Raw genomic sequence first — 18,866 nt, 5'->3', positions numbered from 1 at the left:
GAATGATTACACTGCTCACATCTGCCTTGTCATTGTGTATGGAGAATAAGTGTTATCAGGGGCGTAGATTTAGGGGGGGACAGGGGGGACATGTCCCCCTCAATATTTAGAAGAGGTGAATTTGTCCCCCCCCCCAAAAAAAAAACATAATGAATGATTACCTCCTCCCTATTACAGGTGAAAATAACAGCACAGATGGTATAAACGCTTAGATATCCTTCTTACCTATTTTATAATTATTTCATACACCCCTACTGCACCATACCATCTTAACCTTGCTGGGTCTGCCGGCCTCGCTGACTCGCAGTTGCTACATGTCTACCGTTGCGGAAGCTTGATAGTGTAGTGAGTGTAGTGTATGTAGTGTATGGAGCTGTCACGCTTGTTTTACCTTCAGTGTTTCTGAATGAGAGTATCTGCGGATGAAACGCTAACGTTATCTAGTTCATAACTTGTGCCTGAAGTTCAGCAAACAGGCGAACGTTTTTTTCCGTTAGCATTCTGTTCGCTGTGTTTGCAAACGGTCTGAAAGATTTGCGGCGAACAATGAGGAAGCTGGACTGAGGGAAATGTGAAGATTTCAGTTTACGGATAATGTTTTGTCGCACCTCGGTTTCATTTTCATGCTCTCTCTTTTTTCTTTTTTTTTCTTGTCCACGACACTAAACTTCCACTGCACTCGCTCATATTTTATTACGGAAGGTGGCTGAACAAGATTCCAGTCAGACGACGCAGCTCAATTTTGCTGAAGTGCGAGTTCAGACAGCGCTGAACAAGAGCCCCAGACAATGATCATGGTCCATACACGGTGAGATAAGTAAAGGTGTCCAATATTCCCCGTTAAATCATACAGTGTCTTCCTGTTCTGTGTTTGAGAATACATTGTATGTACCAGATCTTGTATAAATATCTTCTATAATCGGAACGCCTGTTAATTGCCCTTTACAATAATGTCCCATTTGTCAGGATCATGCATTTGTGGGATGAGCAGCTCAGCTGATTATGTGGGTGGTTAAATGTACCTAATTTCCCTGCCAATGTCAAACAGTGTATTCTCCTGTTGGTATTGAGGTGCCAGGCTGTTGTAACTGTGTATGGTTCTTCCACCCACTACTGAAGCTACTAACTGTTCAATGAATAAAGTGTAAAATTCTTGTTTGTTCCTTGTTACTTCAATCATTCAATACCAAGTCAATGCCTTGCAGGGAGGAACTGGATCAGCTGGCTGCTGGCTACATTTCAGACACCATGGGCTGTATTCACACGGTGCAGGAGTTCTGTGACAGACACTCAGAATGGCTCCAACGGAGAAAGTCTGAGCTGAAGAGGATGCGAGACGTCACAAAGGGGACTGCGGAGAGCAGGGCCCAGGAGCTGGAGGAGGAGCTGGAATGCCTGCTCCAAGACACCCTGAAGGGGCTTGAGAAGCTGACCCCGTTCCTGCAGGCTGTGGAGATGCTGGCGGTCACGTCGCTCTCCGTCTTCGAGGAGGAGAATCCGGTGTGCCAGCTCCCTGAGGGGGTGAGCGCTGATGCCGTTCGTTCAGTCATCATCGCCGCCAGGGGAGCCTGTCCGCTTTTGCTCCATTTCAAGAGAGACGACGGCAAATTCTTTCGGCCCAGCCTGGTGAACGTGGACCTGCTGGCTTTCCAGCTGGACAAATACTTGAGGGTTTCCCAGGAGCTGTGTGAGAAGCTCCAGAAAAGGTATTTTTAATGTTTCAATCATAGCTCTAAATGAGCCAAAAATGGCCAAATAAATGTTTTCCATATCTCAGCTAATGTTATTAGTCATGTGTTTATCCTTACACAGTGAGAAAGTCCTCTCAGATGACTCTAATTTAGAAATAAAATTACACTAAAAATACTGTTTACTTTTGGAGATATGACCTAGCAAAATGGTCACCAGTAACCAAATATCTCCAATACAAAAGTAGATGTAGGTTAGATATGAATTTTACATATTAGATTACCTGTAAATACAAATTTCTTAAATTTTGGACCTCATTTTTTGTAATGACATGTCTTTCATCGTCACACGAGCAAATTTTAAATGGCTAAACAAAATGGAGTATGAAGCTTCAATTCTCAGGAGGTCTATGTCTCAGCATTAACTGTCATGGTTGTGGTAGGGATTTGGCTAGTTTTTCCAGACATTACCTTTCTGCACCGCTAGATGGAATCCTTGACGCATTCCGGCCTATTTTGGTAATTAATGTCACTTTGGCAATGAATGACAATTAGGTAATCAATGTCCTCGCGCTGATAAATGGTTATAATTGCGTGGGATCTGATTACTGATCAAGGTTAGCTGCGTGCTTGTCTATTTAAGTCCTGTTTCTCTTTGTTTGTTGCATTCACCATAGCATGTTATTTTATTTTCATTTGTGCATTATGTGAGGTGTGACTGACGATTCTTTATGACCTATTATGATGGAGTCTCTGGGAGCTAAACACGTAGCAATTCTCTGTCAACTTAGGGTAACGAGGATAGTCTGACATCTTCACTTTCACGTTTATTTTGGTGCACGAATGTTAGAGACCGTAGGAAGATGGGATTCCACTGGGAGTTTGAGACCCCGGTCGCAGCTTCCTACAGTCTACGCCAAGTGTTAAGAGTTTTGAGGTTATTGCACCCTTGTTCCGCACGCTTGCTCTCATTGGCTATTTGTCCATATAGTTTGATTCCGTCTTGTTTAATAGCTACCTTTGGGAAGTAAGGAGCTTTAGGCTAACTTGAAGTGGACCCAGGAATACTGAGACCCGCTGGTAATTAAGATTGGTTCAGACTGCCTACAAGTGTCAGGAGAGGTCAATATTTCCTCTATCTGTAGGTGGATATTGGTCTTGGTGCCATTATGTGTCTTTTCAGTAGAGTGCGGTTTCCCAGTTTGGTAACAATCTGACATTTACTTTAGAATAGGGAGGCATTGCGTTTTGTCACAATGCATTGTTTTCGTGGTTGTGTCGTCTTTGTCGGTCACTGGTGTAGTCGGGTTACATTCGCATGAACCTCATACCCGGGTGGCTTATGCTTTTTTGTTTCCTTCTTAGTGCCGATCTGTTATGTGTTACACTAAGGTTAATGACACGTAGGAGCCTGCGTAGTTTTCCTCCCTGGCGCAATTTGCGTAGGCTACCTATGTCATAAGTTTTCCCTCAAAGGTCTTAGATTAAAATTGTCCACCGGTTCTTATAGGTCGTTCTCTTCATTGCCTAAATTGCCGGGGAGTCCCTTTATGGTTTACCCGTCCTCCTCTGGGGGCGTCCCTGGTCTCTTGGGACGTCCCCAGAAAACACTCAGTGGTTATCTCACGTCTTGTGACTTGTAGAACCCAACTTGGTCGCGTTTGGACCTCGGATCCCGCTCCCTTACCTTATCAAGAAAAAGAGTGGTGCTACCTCGAGGAGTTGACATGGAATGGCCCTTTTGCATTTGTAGAGTGCAGACAGACTCTAGAATCAGTGATGGAAATCAGTTTTGGAAGACTGGACACAATTTTCACAGCTGATATTTTCTGTTTTTTTCCAGTTCAGGAAGTATATCAATTCTTGGAATGAATTATAGGTAAGGAGAAATATTTCCCCCAATACATTCACCCGTTGAAGCCTTTCCCCTGTGTTTCTGCATGTGTGAATATATATTGTGTTTTGAATCTCTTAATGTATACAGACCGTATCAGTTATTAGTTTTACATTCATGACACATTATACATACAGTACTAATATACACTCACTGAACACTTTATTTGGAACATTTTTAATCACAAAAATGTCACATGAATAAGTTGGTATAATATTCAGCCATTTGTGTGGCAGCAGTGCAATGCATACATTCATGTAGATATGGGTCAGGAACTTCAGTTAATGTTCACATCAACCATCAGAACGGGGATAAAATGTGATCTATGTGACTTTGACCGTGGAATGATTGTTGGTGGCATTATTTTTGAATCCATTATACTCACCAAACACGTTTAAATTCATTGCCGGATTTTTCTCATTCTTCCTAGGACAAAGAAAGCCCCATGCCCAAATTTGACCAACAAAGCCATTCAGAACATGTATGAACATTTGACTCATCTGAGGAGCATCAGGTAAGTACATCCTGATCCTGACTGAGGTTTAATGTCGACAGAGACATTTTACAGTAAATTAATTGCGTGTGATATAGGTGCAGTTATAACAGGTGTTTTGTTTGCTTTGATAACGGCTTGTCCCTGATGTAGTGAGGGCGGTCTGTAGCGTAGTGGTTAAGGTACATGACTGGGACACGCAAGGTCGGTGGTTCTAATCCCGGTGAAGCCACAATAAGATCCGCACAGCCGTTGGGCCCTTGAGCAAGGCCCTTATCCCTGCATTGCTCCAGGGGAGGATTGTCGCCTGCTTAGTCTACTCAACTGTACGTCGCTCTGGATAGGAGCGTCTGCCAAATGCCAATAATGTAATGTAATGTAATGTAATGGTTCTAATCCCGGTGTAGCCACAACAAGATCTGCACAGCCGTTGGGCCCTTGGGCAAGGCCCTTATCCCTGCATTGCTCCTGGGGAGGATTGTCTCCTGCTTAGTCTAAAATCAACTGTATGTCTCTCTGGATAAGAGCGTCTGCCAAATGCCATTAACGTAATGGTTATGGATGGTAGAAGTGGTAAAATTGGAAAAGAGCAGAAGCAGGGCAGCAGAAAATGGGAGTTCAAGTGTAACTGTTTGCATTTATACTTTTCCTAATGGCAAAGTCCATTAACTTCAACCACCCTGGCACAGATCCATAGCCTCGTGATTACTTATAAATAAGGCTGTGTGTTTGTCACAGAAAATATTGGCTGAAGTCGTGGAAAATCACTGAAAAACTAAAAAGTGATTTTAATAAATCACTGTGCAGCAGTGGAAAATGATTGAAATAACTTTTTTGGTCAGTTTCTGGCTGGTTGGAACAAATACATTGACAGCCTGTTGCATTTAGTCTCAAGCTTAATTAATCTTAGCTTAGCTTATCTTAATTAATGAAGTCCATTATAGAAAGAAAGTTTAGTTTTTTTGTTTAATCTTTGTCTCATCTATTCATAACACTTTGTTCCAGATCTTTACAGGTTTTTTAATGTACGTTTTTGCAAACTGTAACCTGGCCATACTATTTTTGAGGCTTGCCAGGGGTTTGCATCTTGTGGCGAGCCCTCTGACGTTATGTTGACATTGATGGTCGTCTTCATCACTGTCCATGTACTTACAGACTGCATTGTATGTCAATAAAAATTGTGGATGTATTTGAATTATATTGTGGAAATAAATGTAACACAAATGTAATACAAGAAGGGAGTGGACAAATTACCCAGAGATCTATTGTGTAAAGTAAAATGTTTTGGAGCCCTGGCTCATCGTGAAACCTCTCCCCCTCAGATCAGACCGGCACTTCAGGATGACCTACCTGTTCAGGGGATCAGCCCAGCGGTTCATCGGCCTGTTCAGCCAGCGCCGCTCCAGGATGCAGCAGTTCCTGGTGGCTCTGGAGGAAGAAGCTGTGAAGCTGGACAGGATGAAGATGGGGGCCAGCATCTCCAGTGTGGCGGGCAGCAGTGTGAGCCTCGTGGGAGGCATTGCATCCATCGCGGGCCTGGCTCTGGCCCCTTTCACGGCGGGGGCATCGCTGACCCTCACGATGGTCGGCGTTGGGCTGGGGGTCACCAGTGGCTTGAGCAGCTTAGCTACAGGTATCACCGAATTATCGGTCAACACTCACCACAGGAAGAAGATCAATGAAATCTTCCAGAGATTCTCTGAAGATGTGAAGACTATGCAGAAGTGTCTGGAGCAAGTGGCCAGGTGCATTATACCCAACACGGTGCCAGATGGGCTGGATGTTGCGACACGTGTTGTGACTTTAGCCAAAACCACACATTCCGTGTCTAAAGGGATAGATGGCTTAGTGGATTGTGCTTCAGCCAAAAAGGTGCTCAGAGCCAAAGAGTTGGCCTCAAAGTCAAATGCTGCCCGAAAGATTCCCAACATGGCGGACGATCTCGGGCAGTTGGCTAAGGGCACTCCCCTCGCCCTAAGCAAGTCTGCCAGGGCGGGGTTCATCGCCCTCAACGCCTTCTTCATTGGCGTGGACATCTTCTTCATCTACAAAGACAGCATCAGCCTGGCCAATGGGGACAAGAGCGATGTGTCAAAGGTCATCCGCAGGAGGGCCAGTCTGTGGAAGACCGAGCTGGATGCATGGGAGAAGATCTATCACTCTCTGTGCATTGGGAGATTGAGCTTCGAAAGGAGTGAGGAGGTCCTACGGATGCCATTTTACCAGGCACAAAAAAGGCACACTTTAAAGTTACTTGGCTTTCTTTGGCTGGTATTAGTTGTATTTTATTTTTTATTTATTTGTTATTGAAAGTCTATCAAATATAAAGAGGGAAATGTATAGTAGTATCCACGTAAAAATACACTGTATTAAATTAATACTCCGCTGTCCAACCCCCCCATATGGTTTTGTCAGTTTCAGTCCATCATCGTCCGACATACAACTTCCAAATACAACTTAAAAGCCCCACGTCCCCAGCCACAGTTTGCTTACGGTGAATTTGATATTATATATCAGTTAGAAAACTATGTAGTAGCTCACTAGGTCTTGCCAGTTGCAACCTTCATGCTGTAATTTCATCATTACTAGCATCAGTACTCGCGAGCAAGCAAGCTAGTCTAATTATCATGAAAATAACGTTATCTCCGTCATGCACAACTTACAAATATGCAATTTTATGATGCAGATAGTTACATTTTGCATAGTTTTTGGTAGTTTAGTGATTAGTGAGGGGCCGTGAGCCAATTACCATATATATTTTAGTGCTTAAAGAAAATGTTAACCAAAATGTTTAACCTACAAAATATTTCTTTGATTTAAGTGTTTTGTTATTTTTCATTTATTACAAATGTATGTTCATTTCACATAACTATTGGGACTTTTTACTCTGATACGGAGGATAGTCCGGTTACTGGTATCCCAATAAACAGAGGATTGTCCGGTTACGGAGTGACTCCCTCAGCTGATGTGCAAGACAAATACAGAGCCTCTTATCCAGAGCAATGTACAGTTGATTAGACTAAGCAGGAGACAATCCTCCCCCGGAGCAATGCAGGGTTAAGGGCCCAACGGCTGTGCTGATCTTATTGTGGCTACACCGGGGATCAAACCACCGACTATGCGGGTCCCAGTCATGTACCTTAACCACTATGCTACAGGCCGCCCTGCAGTAACTGCAGTACTACAGTAACTGGACTGAGACAGGTTATGAGCCTAGCCAATTACTACAGATCATATGTACAAGACTTTGGGGGAGCTGGTGTTGCCGTTGCAGAGGATGCTGAAAGGAGGGAAACCAGGAAGTGAAAAATTGGAGTGGGGACCTGAAGAGGAAGAGGCCTTCACTGGATTATAAGAGCAATTGTCTCAAGCACCAGCCTTTCGCCTGCCAGATGCAGAAAAGCTTTTCCACCTACGGTTATGGGTGGGAGAACTAACATACGTTTGCGCTCTGGGCTAGAAGCAAGCGGATGGAAGGACCAGAAATGGTGGAACGACTGAACCGGACAATAAAAACGTACGGCAGCAATCAAAGAGATGGGAAAAGGATGGCATGGATCGCTGCCTGCCGTCCTGTGGAAGATAAGGGCAATTTAACAAATTGTACTTGTGATGACTGTATGTTTAGAACAACACTTCATGTGTATTTTACTAGTTATGGATGCGATGCTTTAACTTGTGGAAGAACCTATGCACTTGTAAGTCGCTTTGGATTCAAAGCGTCTGCCAAATGACAAAAATGTAAATGTAAATGTAAGCTAAAATGAATGACAGATGCTTATATTAATTATCTATGGTTAACCATATATTGTGTGCTATTTCCTTGGCAATGAGTAATTCTTCAGGAATTTAGCTTGACCTACTGATAAGTGGGTTAAGAAACATAACGTAACATAACATAAGGTCGCCTTTTCCTACCCCGAAAAGTGCCTACTGCCTAATTTGCCTAAAAGCTAGATAGAATCTTAACACGTATCAAGCGGAATTTCTACTTTGCCAGTTTCCATTTCTGCCCTCTCGTGCTTCAACCTGACTTTTTTAATCTCTTTAATAAATTTAAAACCCTCAATCAAATCCCTCCAAAGCCTCATTTCACTAAGCTTAAAGTGATTAAGCATCCTAAGTCTATCCTTGTAACTCTTATATTTATACATGGTTGCCCTTCTCTGAACCTTTTCCAGTGCCTCTATGTCCTTCTTATAGTGCGGTCCCAAGAACTGCACACAGTACTCCAAGTGTGGTCTAACAGGAGTAGGTTAGGTGAGTATAACTTCCTTGGACTTATAATAAATACTCCTGGCTATGTATCCTAGCATCCTATTGGTATTTTTTTTTTACTGCTACCGCACATTGACTAGAACCTGAAAGGCTTTGGTCAACTATGACCCCCCACATAATTTTGTACCCCCTGTAAAGTAATCCTGCCTTATATTTTTATTTCCCACGTGTAGAACTTTACATTTAGTCTTTACGTTTAGGGGGGGGCGGGGGGTGGATTTGTTTGACCAATAGATTTTTAGCTTTGTCTTGTGCATGTTGCGTGTGTGTGTGCGCACGCGTTCTTTTGAATATAATACTGTGGTCTCTTTTCCTCTTAGTGTGATGTTCAAAAACGTTACTAAAATCTAACTGTTGTTCAGTTGTTTTACCATCTCATTTATAAAATATATGCAGAGTAACAGAATGACACAGAACATGAAAACAGAAAAGGTTTTGAAACCACAAAATTCAGGGGGCTTATGTATCAAGCATGTCAGAGTAGGTCTCCATCAAATCTGTGGTTTCTTCATGGAATAATGCGTTTCAGTGAAATTTAAACAGGTCCCATGTTATGAACCTAGTGTGTGATTATGGAATGGATTGATCAGTACAGTTTAAACAGGTCTCATGTTATGAGCATAGTGTGTGATTATGGTTGGCGGTGGTGTGGCAACATTGGGGTGGGAATAGTGCGCGACGGTGGGGTGAGTGCCCTATTTTTTGCTTGAGCCCCTGCCCCCCAAAATGTCTGTGCACGGCCTTGCAGTTGCAGTTTGTTGCAGTTGAGGACCGTAGATCTATTTGGATTAGACACTATTTGGATTAGAAAGGGTACAGTTGGCTCCCAAATTGGGAGAAAAGGGGAAACATCCAAAATCTATTTTTTAAAAATAATAATATTAATAGCATTTTGGCAATTGGTAATCAATTTTAGACATGAAAAGTGCAATGGAAAATACAATGTGGAGGAAAATGCACAAGATGAAAAAAACATTCACATTTGCAATGTGGCAATTTAATGTATGTAAATGTGCTAGCTTGTACTATTTCTCAACAAAAAGATAAAAATATAATTAAACCATCTCTTTTCTTGGAAAAATCTTTAAGTGTATTCTTTAGTAAAATCATATGCAGTATATTCCTATAAATGTTTTTTCTCATGAATGTTTCTGCCAACATATTTACAGTGCCTGTCATATCCACTGAAGTCAGAAAATAAAGTCCAATGTAATGTAATAAGTATGGAATTATTTGCCTGTCTTTCAGAGAAATATATTGTGTACTGGAACGTAAATTTTTGTATTTAATTTTAGACTGTTAAGAAAGTAGTTTATTTGGATTTCACCTGCTGGGTAAGCAAAATCAGTAGCCATGCTACTCTTTCTAAATTGCTGTAATATTTACACTCAATAAAGTGAAAACATGTTTTTTTTTTGTTTTAAATTAATTAAAAATCAGTCAGTCAAATGCTGAATGTAATAAAATGGTAATCTGAAATGTCGATGTGCAGTTTTTTGAGAACGCCTGGATTTTTCTTAATCCCTTCAAGTTATTTACCTATGTTTTCCTTTCATTTTCTCAACACGTGTAAGAAGTTCTAAAATGTTCTTGTTACAGCCTGCTAATCTGGCGTATATAGAGAACGAACGGTCTGTAGACCTATAGGAAAGAACAGACAGGGAGAGGAGATTAAAAACCTTAGAAAAAAGAGAAGGCCGGTAACATTGTAAAGTCAACTGCATTACTGTGCATGAGAAGTATGTTTGATATGTGGGAGTGGCTCAGGACTTTCCTTGTCTCAGAGATGCCTGGAAGGTGGCAACTTGTAGAACGTGAAAAATTCCACCAGATTCGCGAACTACCAAAGCTCAGTGACGTTACAGACGATACAGATTTAATTCAAATACATTAAGGAAAAATGGCCTGCAAAGAGGTATGTACAGATGATCTGTGGTTGGCTGAGCTGAACCCGCTGGCCGACCGGCTGTTTGCAGTGTTGGGGGCAGCAGCTGCCTTCCTGGCATCACACTGGTGGGGCGACATGGCTCAGGCAGTAAGAGCAGTCGTCTGGCAGTCAGAGGGTTGCCGGTTTGATCCCCTGCCTGGGCTGTGTCGAAGTGTCCCTGAGCAAGAGACCTAACCCCCAGTTGCTCCTGACGAGCTGGTCGGGGTCTTGCATGGCAGCCAATCGCCGTCGGTGTGTGAGAGTGTGTGTATGAATGGGTGAATGGAGAAGCATCAATTGTACAGCGCTTTGGATAAAGGCGCTATATAAATGCCTGCCATTTACCATTTACACTGGTGAGTATGAAGCTTCAAATGTAAGGGTGTCTATATCTCACCATTATCTACCAAGAGAGAGACAAGAAAAACAAGAAAAAGTAAAATAAAACGTGTCTGTTTTTATATCTTTCAAGCCGGTCTCCCAGCGTGTGCCATCAAGCCCCTCCAGCTGGTCCCAAATGCTGCAGCCCGCCTGATCACCAGTCAGCACAGGTCGGCTCATATCACCTCCTTAGTGGCCTCCACTGGCTTCCTATTCCTTAATCACTCCTCCCCAGCTAGACCACTCCGGTCTGCCAGCTCTGGTCACCTTATGGTTCCCTCTCTATGTGCACCTGGCGGTCGAGCTGCACGTTCACGCCTGTTTTCCGTTCTGGTTCCTCAGTGGTGGAATGACTTGCCTACCAATGTCAGGACAGCAGAATCCCTCCCCCTTTTTCGACGCAAACTAAAAACACACCTTTTCAAACTGTACCTTAGTCCTACCTCCTGATTTCCCCCGCCTCCCCTTTCTGATATCCCTATCTCTCTTGTCAAAAAAAAACAAAAAAACAATTGCACTTATGATGACTATGTTTAGGCGGCACGGATGGTGCAGTGGGTTGTACTGCCGCCTCACAGCAAGGAGGTCCTGGGTTCGAATCCCCGTCGGCCGGGGCCTCTCTGTGCGGAGTTTGCATGTTCTCCCCGTGTCTGCGTGGGTTTCCTCCGGGTACTCCGGTTTCCTCCCACAGTCCAAAGACATGCACGTTAGGCTGATTGGAGAGTCTAAATTGCCCGTAGGTATGAGTGTGTGAGTGAATGGTGTGTGTGCCCTGCGATAGACTGGCGACCTGTCCAGGGTGTATTCCTGCCTTTCGCCCAATGTATGCTGGGATAGGCTCCAGCCCCCCTGTGATCCTGTTCAGGATAAGCGGGTTCAGATAATGGATGGATGGATGGATGGATGACTATGTTTAGAACAACACTTCATGTGTATTTTACTAGTTATGGATATGATGCTTTCACTTGTGGAAGATCCTATGCACTTGTTAGTCGCTTTGGATTAAAAGCGTCTGCCAAATGACAAAAATGTAAATGTAAAATGTAAGTTTGTTTTCGGTAAAATATGTTGTACGTTGTGAGGTTTGAGTGGAGTGCCAGTTGTCACTGTTGTTACCGTAACAAGGGAAGGACCACTGTGTATCAACACTGGTGTCAGGGAGTCGTCAAACATCTGGTTACAGCAGCTGACAAGAACCAAAATTTTGATCTCCGTAGTTCAAAAGTAATTGGACCAACTAGCACAAGATGAAATAAAGTATTCATATTCAATTGGATTGAGATTTGGTGATTGAGTTGGCCAGTCAAGAACATTCCACTATTTGCCCCGAAAAAAGGTCTCATTTGCTGGGGAGGAATGTGCTGTCTTCTGCTTCAACAGGATGTCAGCTACTGCATGAGAAACCACAACTGCGAGTGGGCGGTAAGCGGTGATGTGCATGAACAGATTAGCAGGAAATTTGGGTTTCAGCTGAGGTTGCACAAAAGACCAAACCCGCTACCACAGCCGTGTTGTTGCCGAGAGAGCCGTCGGAGAAGTAAGTTCATCTCAGATTTGCGTGCAGTCGATGAAACTCTTCCAATTATATATTTTATGAAATAATATATTGTATGTAGCCTACAGCATAGAAGAAAATGTTGTGTGGCGTAAAATAATAGATAGCACTACCCAATAGGAAAATGTTGCTCATGGTCTTCAATTGAATGTGACATTGAATGTTTTTGTGTTTTTGCAACTGTAGTTTAATGTGTACTTCAGTTAATGGATAATGTTTTGTCGCACCTATGGTTTCATTTTCATGCTCTTTTTCTTGTCAGTGATAATAAACTTGAACTTGCACTGCACTGTGGCAGAACAAGATTCCAGTCAGACGAGGCTGCTCAACTGAAGTTCTAGTTCGGACAGCGCTGGACAAGAGCTCCAGACAATGATCATGGTCCATACACGGTGAGATAAGTAAAGGTGTCCAATATTCCCAGTTTAATCACACAGGGTCTTCCTTTTGTGCTCTTCGGTTTGAGAATGAAACGGGTATGTACCAGATATGGGATAAATATGAATGTAAATATGCTTCTTAAAAGGAAACTTTATTGGAAAAATTTTAATAATGGAATGTATGTGGGAGCAGGCTAATTAAAACATTAATAATAAAACCCCTGAGATGAATTGTTTTTCAAAGCAATTTGAATACTAATTCCAGAAATGAACTATTATTTCATTGTTTGTATATTTTTTACAATATTTAAGTATTTATAGGGGTAATACCTTACAATGAAAAACAACATAAACGTAAGTGAATAGTGAACTAAGAAGGATTCACAGAAGCTTACGGCAACTTCTCCACCACAGCTGAAGAACTGATATAGGACTGAATACAAGGACACAGCTGAATACAAGGACACAAATTGAATCATTACACCAAATAATGATTTAAATACAGCCTAAAGTTGAAATAGAGCATTAGCAAATGTGACTGAAAGAGTGTCGATGTGAATCAACAATGTAAGTTCTTATTGCCTTGCAGGGAGGACCTGGATCAGCTGACTGCTGGCTACATTTCTGACACCATGAGCAGTACTCACACGGTGCAGGAGTTCTGCGACAGACACTCAATATGGCACCTACAGAGAGAGACAGAGCTGGAGATGATACGAGACATCAGGGACAGAGCGGAGAAGATCAACCTCACAACTGACCACTACAAAAAATCCAAAACCAAGATGAAGGCCTTCTGGGAGTATATGTGGAGCAAGGTGACCCAGGTAACCGCGGGAAAAAGGGCCCAGAAGCTGGAGAAGGAGCTGGGATGCCTGCTCCAAGACACCTTGAAGGGGCTTGAGAAGCTGACCCTGTTCCTGGAGGCTGTGGAGAAGCTGGCGGTCACGTCGCTCTCCGTCTTCGAGGAGGAGAATCCGGTGTGCCAGCTCCCAGAGGGGGTGAGCGCTGATGCTGTTTGTTCAGTCATCACCGCCGCCAGGCGAGCCTGTCCGCTCTTGATCCATTTCAAGAGAGACGACGGCAAATTCTTTATGCCCAGCCTGGTGAACGTGGACCTGCTGACTTTCCAGCTGGACAAATACTTGAGGGTTTCCCAGGAGTTGTGTGAGAAGCTCCAGAAAAGGTATTTTTAATGTTTCAATCAAATCACAGCGTAACATACTCCATCGTTAGCTTTAATCATGACCAAAATCATCAACGCACTGAGGGCTTGATTCAAAATCACACCAAAAGCCAAAGTAAAAAATTGAAATCACAGGCTGATCCTTGTGTGAATTCTATCACCAGTACCAGCTAAATGTTTCTAGAAAAGTTGACTGAGTTGAACGATATAATATCAACATATTCAAAGTGGAGGGTCAGATTACATTTCTGACATTGGTTTCCGGGTGTGTCTAAATGTGCCGAAAATGGCCAAATTAAAAATATCTGTAGGAGCCATTTTCCATTTTAATGAGTTTAATGCGTGCTACAGGAGCACAGAGAACTTGGTTTCAATTTGGGATCTTTTATTTTGAAAGAACTCTTATTTTTGTTATTATGAGAAGGCCTTGAGCCTTAATACATTGTACATACACATTATTAATACACTGCAAAAAAAAAATTAAGGGACACATCAGATCTTGATGAATGATTTACTCAAGTTGAAAATCTTTACTGATGTACATTGTATAATTTGTTGAGAACAAAATGACGTAACAGCGGTCAAAGGAAACCAAAATCATCGATGCAATGAGGGCTTGACTCAAAATCACCCCAAAAAGAAAAAAATTGAAATCACAGGCTGATCCTTGTGTGAATTTTATCACGGCAACTCATAATGTGACTCAGTAGTGTGTATGGCCTCCGCGTGCCTGTACGCGCTCCTGACAGTGTCTGGGCATGCTCCTGATGAGTCGGCAGATGGTGTCCTGGGGGATCTCCTCCCAGACCTGGATCAGGGCATCAGTGAGCCCCTGGACAGTCTGTGGCAGTACTTGCACCAATACATAACGTCCCATAGGTGCTCAATTGGATTTAGGGGAACGTGAGGGCCAGTTAATTACATTAATGCCTTCCTCATCTAACTGCCTCCACACTCTGGCCACATGAGGCCGGGCATTGTCCTGCACCAGGAGGAACCCAGGGCCCACTGCACCAGCGTAAGGTCTGACAATCGGTCTGAGGAATTCATCCCCGTACCTAACAGCAGTCAGGGTACCGTTGGCTATGACATGGAGGTCTATACGACCCTCAAAGGATATGCCTCCCCAGACCATCACTGACCCACCGCCATACCGGTCATGCAGGATGATGGTACAGGCAGCGTAATGTTAACCATAGCGTCTGAAGAGAACAGGAGGGCAATGGTGGACCTGCCAATTCTGGTGGTCTCTTGTGAATGCCAATGGAGCTGCATGGTGCTGGGCTGTGAGCACAGGTCCCACTAGAGGACGTCGGGCCCTCATGCCACCCTCATCGAGTCCTGACAGTTTGGTCAGAAACATGCACAGCAGTCGCCTGCTGGAGGTCATTTTGTAGGGCTCTGGCAGTGATCCTCCTGTTCCTTCTCACACAAAGGAGCAGATACCAGTCCTGCTGCTGGGTTGATGCCCTTCTACGGCCCTGTCAAGTTCTCCTTGTGTAATGGCTGGTCTCCTGGTATCTCCTCCATGCTCTTGAGACTGTGCTGGGAGACACAGCAAACCTTCTTGCGACCGCACATATGGATGTGCCATCCTGGAGGAGCTGGACTACCTGTGCAACCTGATTGGGCTGCAGGTACTGCCTCAAACTACCAGTAGTGACAAGGACACGAGCAGAACACAAAACTAGAGAAGAATCAGTCAGGAAGGATAAGGAGAGAGAAATTGTCTGTGGCCAGCACATGCAAAACCATTACCTTTTTGGCGGTTGTCTTGCTTTTGCATCTCCATTGCACCTATTGTCACTTTAATTTGCACCAAAGCAGGTGAAATTGATTCACAATCACTTGTGCTTCCTAAATGGACAGACTGATATCCCTGAAGTTTAACTGACTTGGTGTTACACTGTGATGATTCAGTGTTCCCTTGATGTTTTTGAGCAGTGTATAATGCTAATATACACTCACCAAGCACTTTATTAGGTATTTATTAGACATATATATTATTTACTTCTACTGCTGTAGCCTATCCACTTAGAGTTATGATGTGTTGTTTGTTCAGATATGCTCTTCTGCATACCAGTGTTGTAATGTGTGGTTATTTGCGTTACTGTCACCTTCCTGTCAGCTTTGACCAGTCTGACCCTTCTCCTCTGACGTCTCTCATTAACAAGGCATTTCTGTCTGCAGAACTGCTGCTCACTGTATTTTCATTTTTTTGTCTTTTGCACCATTCTTTGCAAACTTTGCAGACTAGTGTGCATGAAAATTCCAGGAGATCAGCAGTTTATGAGATACTCAAACCACCCTCTGCCACCAAAAATCATTCCATGGTCAAAGTTACTTAGATCAAGTAAACAAGAGATGTGTTCTCCATTCTGATGGTTCATGTGAACATTACCTGAAGCTCTTGATCCGTATGGATTGTATGCATTGCACTGCTGCCACACAATTGGCTGATTAGATAATCGGATGCAAAAGTAGGTGTAATAAAGTAAAGATGTTCCTAAAAAAAATGCTTATTATTTTTTAATCCATTATAGTCGCCAAAAACGCTTAAATTCATTTGAGATGTCTCATACAGTGCCAGATTTCCTTCCTAGGACAAAGAAAGCCCCATGCCCCAATTTGACCAACGAAGCCATTCAGAACATGTATGAACATTTGACTCATCTGAGGAGCATCAGGTAAGTACATCCTGATCCTTACTGAGGTTTAATGTCGACAGAGACATTTTACAGTAAATTAATTGTGTGTGATATAGGTGCAGTTATCACAGGTGTTTTGTTTGCTTTAATAACGGCTTGTCCCTGATGTAGTGAGGGTGGCCTGTAGTGTAGTGGTTAAGGCCTGTAGCGTAGTGGTTAAGGCCTGTAGCGTAGTGGCTAAGGCCTGTAGCGTAGTGGCTAAGGCCTGTAGCGTAGTGGTTAAGGCCTGTAGCGTAGTGGTGAAGGCCTGTACCGTAGTGGTTAAGGCCTGTAGCGTAGTGGTTAAGGCCTGTAGCGTAGTGGTTAAGGCCTGTAGCGTAGTGGCTAAGGCCTGTAGCGTAGTGGTTAAGGCCTGTTGCGTAGTGGTTAAGGCCTGTACCGTAGTGGTTAAGGCCTGTAGCGTAGTGGTTAAGGCCTGTAGCGTAGTGGTTAAGGCCTGTAGTGTAGTGGTTAAGGCCTGTAGCGTAGTGGTTAAGGCCTGTAGCGTAGTGGTTAAGGTAAATGACTGGGACCCGCAAGGTCGGTGGTTTTAATCCCGGTGTAGCCACAATAAGATCCACACAGCCGTTGGGCCCTTGAGCAAGGCCCTTAACCCTGCATTGCTCCAGGGGAGGATTGTCTCCTGCTTAGTCTAATCAACTGTACATCGCTCTGGATAAGAGCATCTGCCAAAATGCCAATAATGTAGTGAGTTCAAGTGTAACTGTTTGCATTTATACTTTTCCTATACTTGTCCATTAACTTCAACCACCCTGGCATAGATGCATAGCCCCGTGATTAATTATAAGTAAGGCTGTGTGTTTGTCATAGAAAATATTGTCTGAACTTTTTTTGGTCAGTTTATAGTTGGTAGGAACAAAGGTTTTTTTAATGTACGTTTTTGTAAACTGTAACCATTCTATTTTTGAGGCTAGCATCTTGGTGAGCCCTCTGACATGTTGACACAGTCTTCTCTTGATGGTCATCTTTGTCACTGTCCAAATACTTACAGACTGCATTCTATGTAATTAAAGATTGTGAACTTATTTTCATTATATGATGCTAATAAATGTAATACAAAGGGAAGTCCTCTTGTTCACAAGAAGGGAGTGGACAAATGATCCAAAGATCTATTGTGTAAAGTAAAATTGGCTCATCGTGAAACCTCTCCCCCTCAGATTAGACCGGAACTTCAGGATGACCTACCTGTTCAGGGGATCAGCCCAGTTCATCGGACTGTTCAGCCTGCGCTGCTCCAGGATGCAGCAGTACCTGGTGGCTCTGGAGGAAGAAGCTGTGAAGCTGGACAGGATGAAGATGGGGGCCAGCATCTCCAGTGTGGTGGGCAGCAGTGTGAGCCTCGTGGGAGGCATTGTGTCCATCGTGGGCCTGGCTCTGGTCCCTGTCACAGCGGGGGCATCGCTGGCCCTCACGATGGTCGGCGCTGGGCTGGGGGTCACTAGTGGTGTGAACAGCATGATTACAGGTATCACCGAATTCTCGATCAACACTTACCAGGGGAAAAAGGTCAAAGGAATCTTCCTGAGCTACTTTGAAGACATGGAGACTATGCTGGAGTGTCTGGAGAAAGTGGCCAGGTGCATTATACCCAACACGGTGCCAGGTAGGCTGGATGTTTTGATAGTTGTTGGGAAGTTCACCAAGAGCACAGGTGGCGTGGCTTTTGCGATAGAATCCATTGCAGATTGTGCTTCCGCCAAAAAGAAGTTGGCCTCAACGTCAAGTACTACCCACAACATTCCCAACAAGGTGGATGATCTCACCAATCTCGGGCAGTTGGCTAAGGGCACTCCCCTCGCCCTAAGCAAATCTGCCAGGGCGGGGTTCATCGCCCTCAACTCCATCTTCATGGGCGTGGACCTCTTCTTCATCTGCAAAGGCAGCATCAGCCTGGCCAATGGGGGCAAGAGCGAAGTGTCAAAGATCATCCGCGGGAGGGCCAGTCTGTGGAAGACCGAGCTGGATGCGTGGGAGAAGATCCATGGCTCTCTGTGCATTGGGAGATTGAGCTTTGAAAGGAGTGAGGAGGTCCTACAGAGGTCATTTTACACCTAGCTAAAGAATACTGTTAGGCTGTACCAACTGCATTGTTGTGAAACCTGGGGCCTCATTTTTATAACAACCCTACAATCAAATTGTATCTTAAATAGTGGCTTATGCAGAAAACCATGAGTGATTAGTTATTTCTGAAATCCGACTTTGATGTAAATATGAATTTATCTCGATGTAAAGTTTTTACAAGAGGCAAGTTAATTACCTGCTGGTTTTACTGAGGTGCTGCATATTTGCTTCAAGAATAGCATTTTAGCAAAAGAAAATACAATGTGGAGGAAAATGTACAAGACGGGGTAAAACACATTCACATTTGTAATGTGG

At 43.5% G+C, this 18,866-nt stretch overlaps 2 protein-coding genes across 2 annotated transcripts; both read left to right on the top strand.

Annotated features, from left to right (window-relative positions):
- The first annotated feature begins 1,194 nt into the window (after positions 1-1,194).
- LOC133115006 (apolipoprotein L3-like) lies at positions 1,195-7,430 on the top strand. The gene is made up of 3 exons (XM_061224704.1): positions 1,195-1,706; positions 5,398-6,301; positions 7,350-7,430. Exons 1-3 carry the CDS (start codon positions 1,195-1,197, stop codon positions 7,428-7,430), a joined length of 1,497 nt encoding a protein of 498 aa, XP_061080688.1.
- Positions 7,431-12,594: 5,164 nt separating this feature from the next.
- Positions 12,595-18,545, top strand: LOC133115005 (uncharacterized). Its single transcript, XM_061224703.1, has 3 exons — positions 12,595-12,608; positions 13,186-13,782; positions 17,648-18,545. Exons 1-3 carry the CDS (start codon positions 12,595-12,597, stop codon positions 18,543-18,545), a joined length of 1,509 nt encoding a protein of 502 aa, XP_061080687.1.
- The last annotated feature ends 321 nt before the right edge of the window (positions 18,546-18,866 follow it).

The sequence above is a fragment of the Conger conger genome, chromosome 16 (genome assembly GCF_963514075.1).
Source record: "Conger conger chromosome 16, fConCon1.1, whole genome shotgun sequence".
NCBI classification, from domain to species: domain Eukaryota; kingdom Metazoa; phylum Chordata; class Actinopteri; order Anguilliformes; family Congridae; genus Conger; species Conger conger.
Note: the sequence above shows the minus strand (reverse complement) of the source record. Positions and strands in the feature narration are given on the sequence as shown.

Coding starts and splice junctions, on each gene's coding strand:
- LOC133115005 (XM_061224703.1), top strand. Junction 13,783..17,647: donor TGTGAGAAGCTCCAGAAAAG/GTATTTTTAATG, acceptor TCTCCCCCTCAG/ATTAGACCGGAACTTCAGGA.
- LOC133115006 (XM_061224704.1), top strand. CDS start 1,195: ATGCCTTGCAGGGAGGAACTGGATCAGCTGGCTGCTGGCTACATTTCA. Junction 1,707..5,397: donor TGTGAGAAGCTCCAGAAAAG/GTATTTTTAATG, acceptor TCTCCCCCTCAG/ATCAGACCGGCACTTCAGGA. Junction 6,302..7,349: donor TACGGATGCCATTTTACCAG/GCACAAAAAAGG, acceptor TTGCCGTTGCAG/AGGATGCTGAAAGGAGGGAA.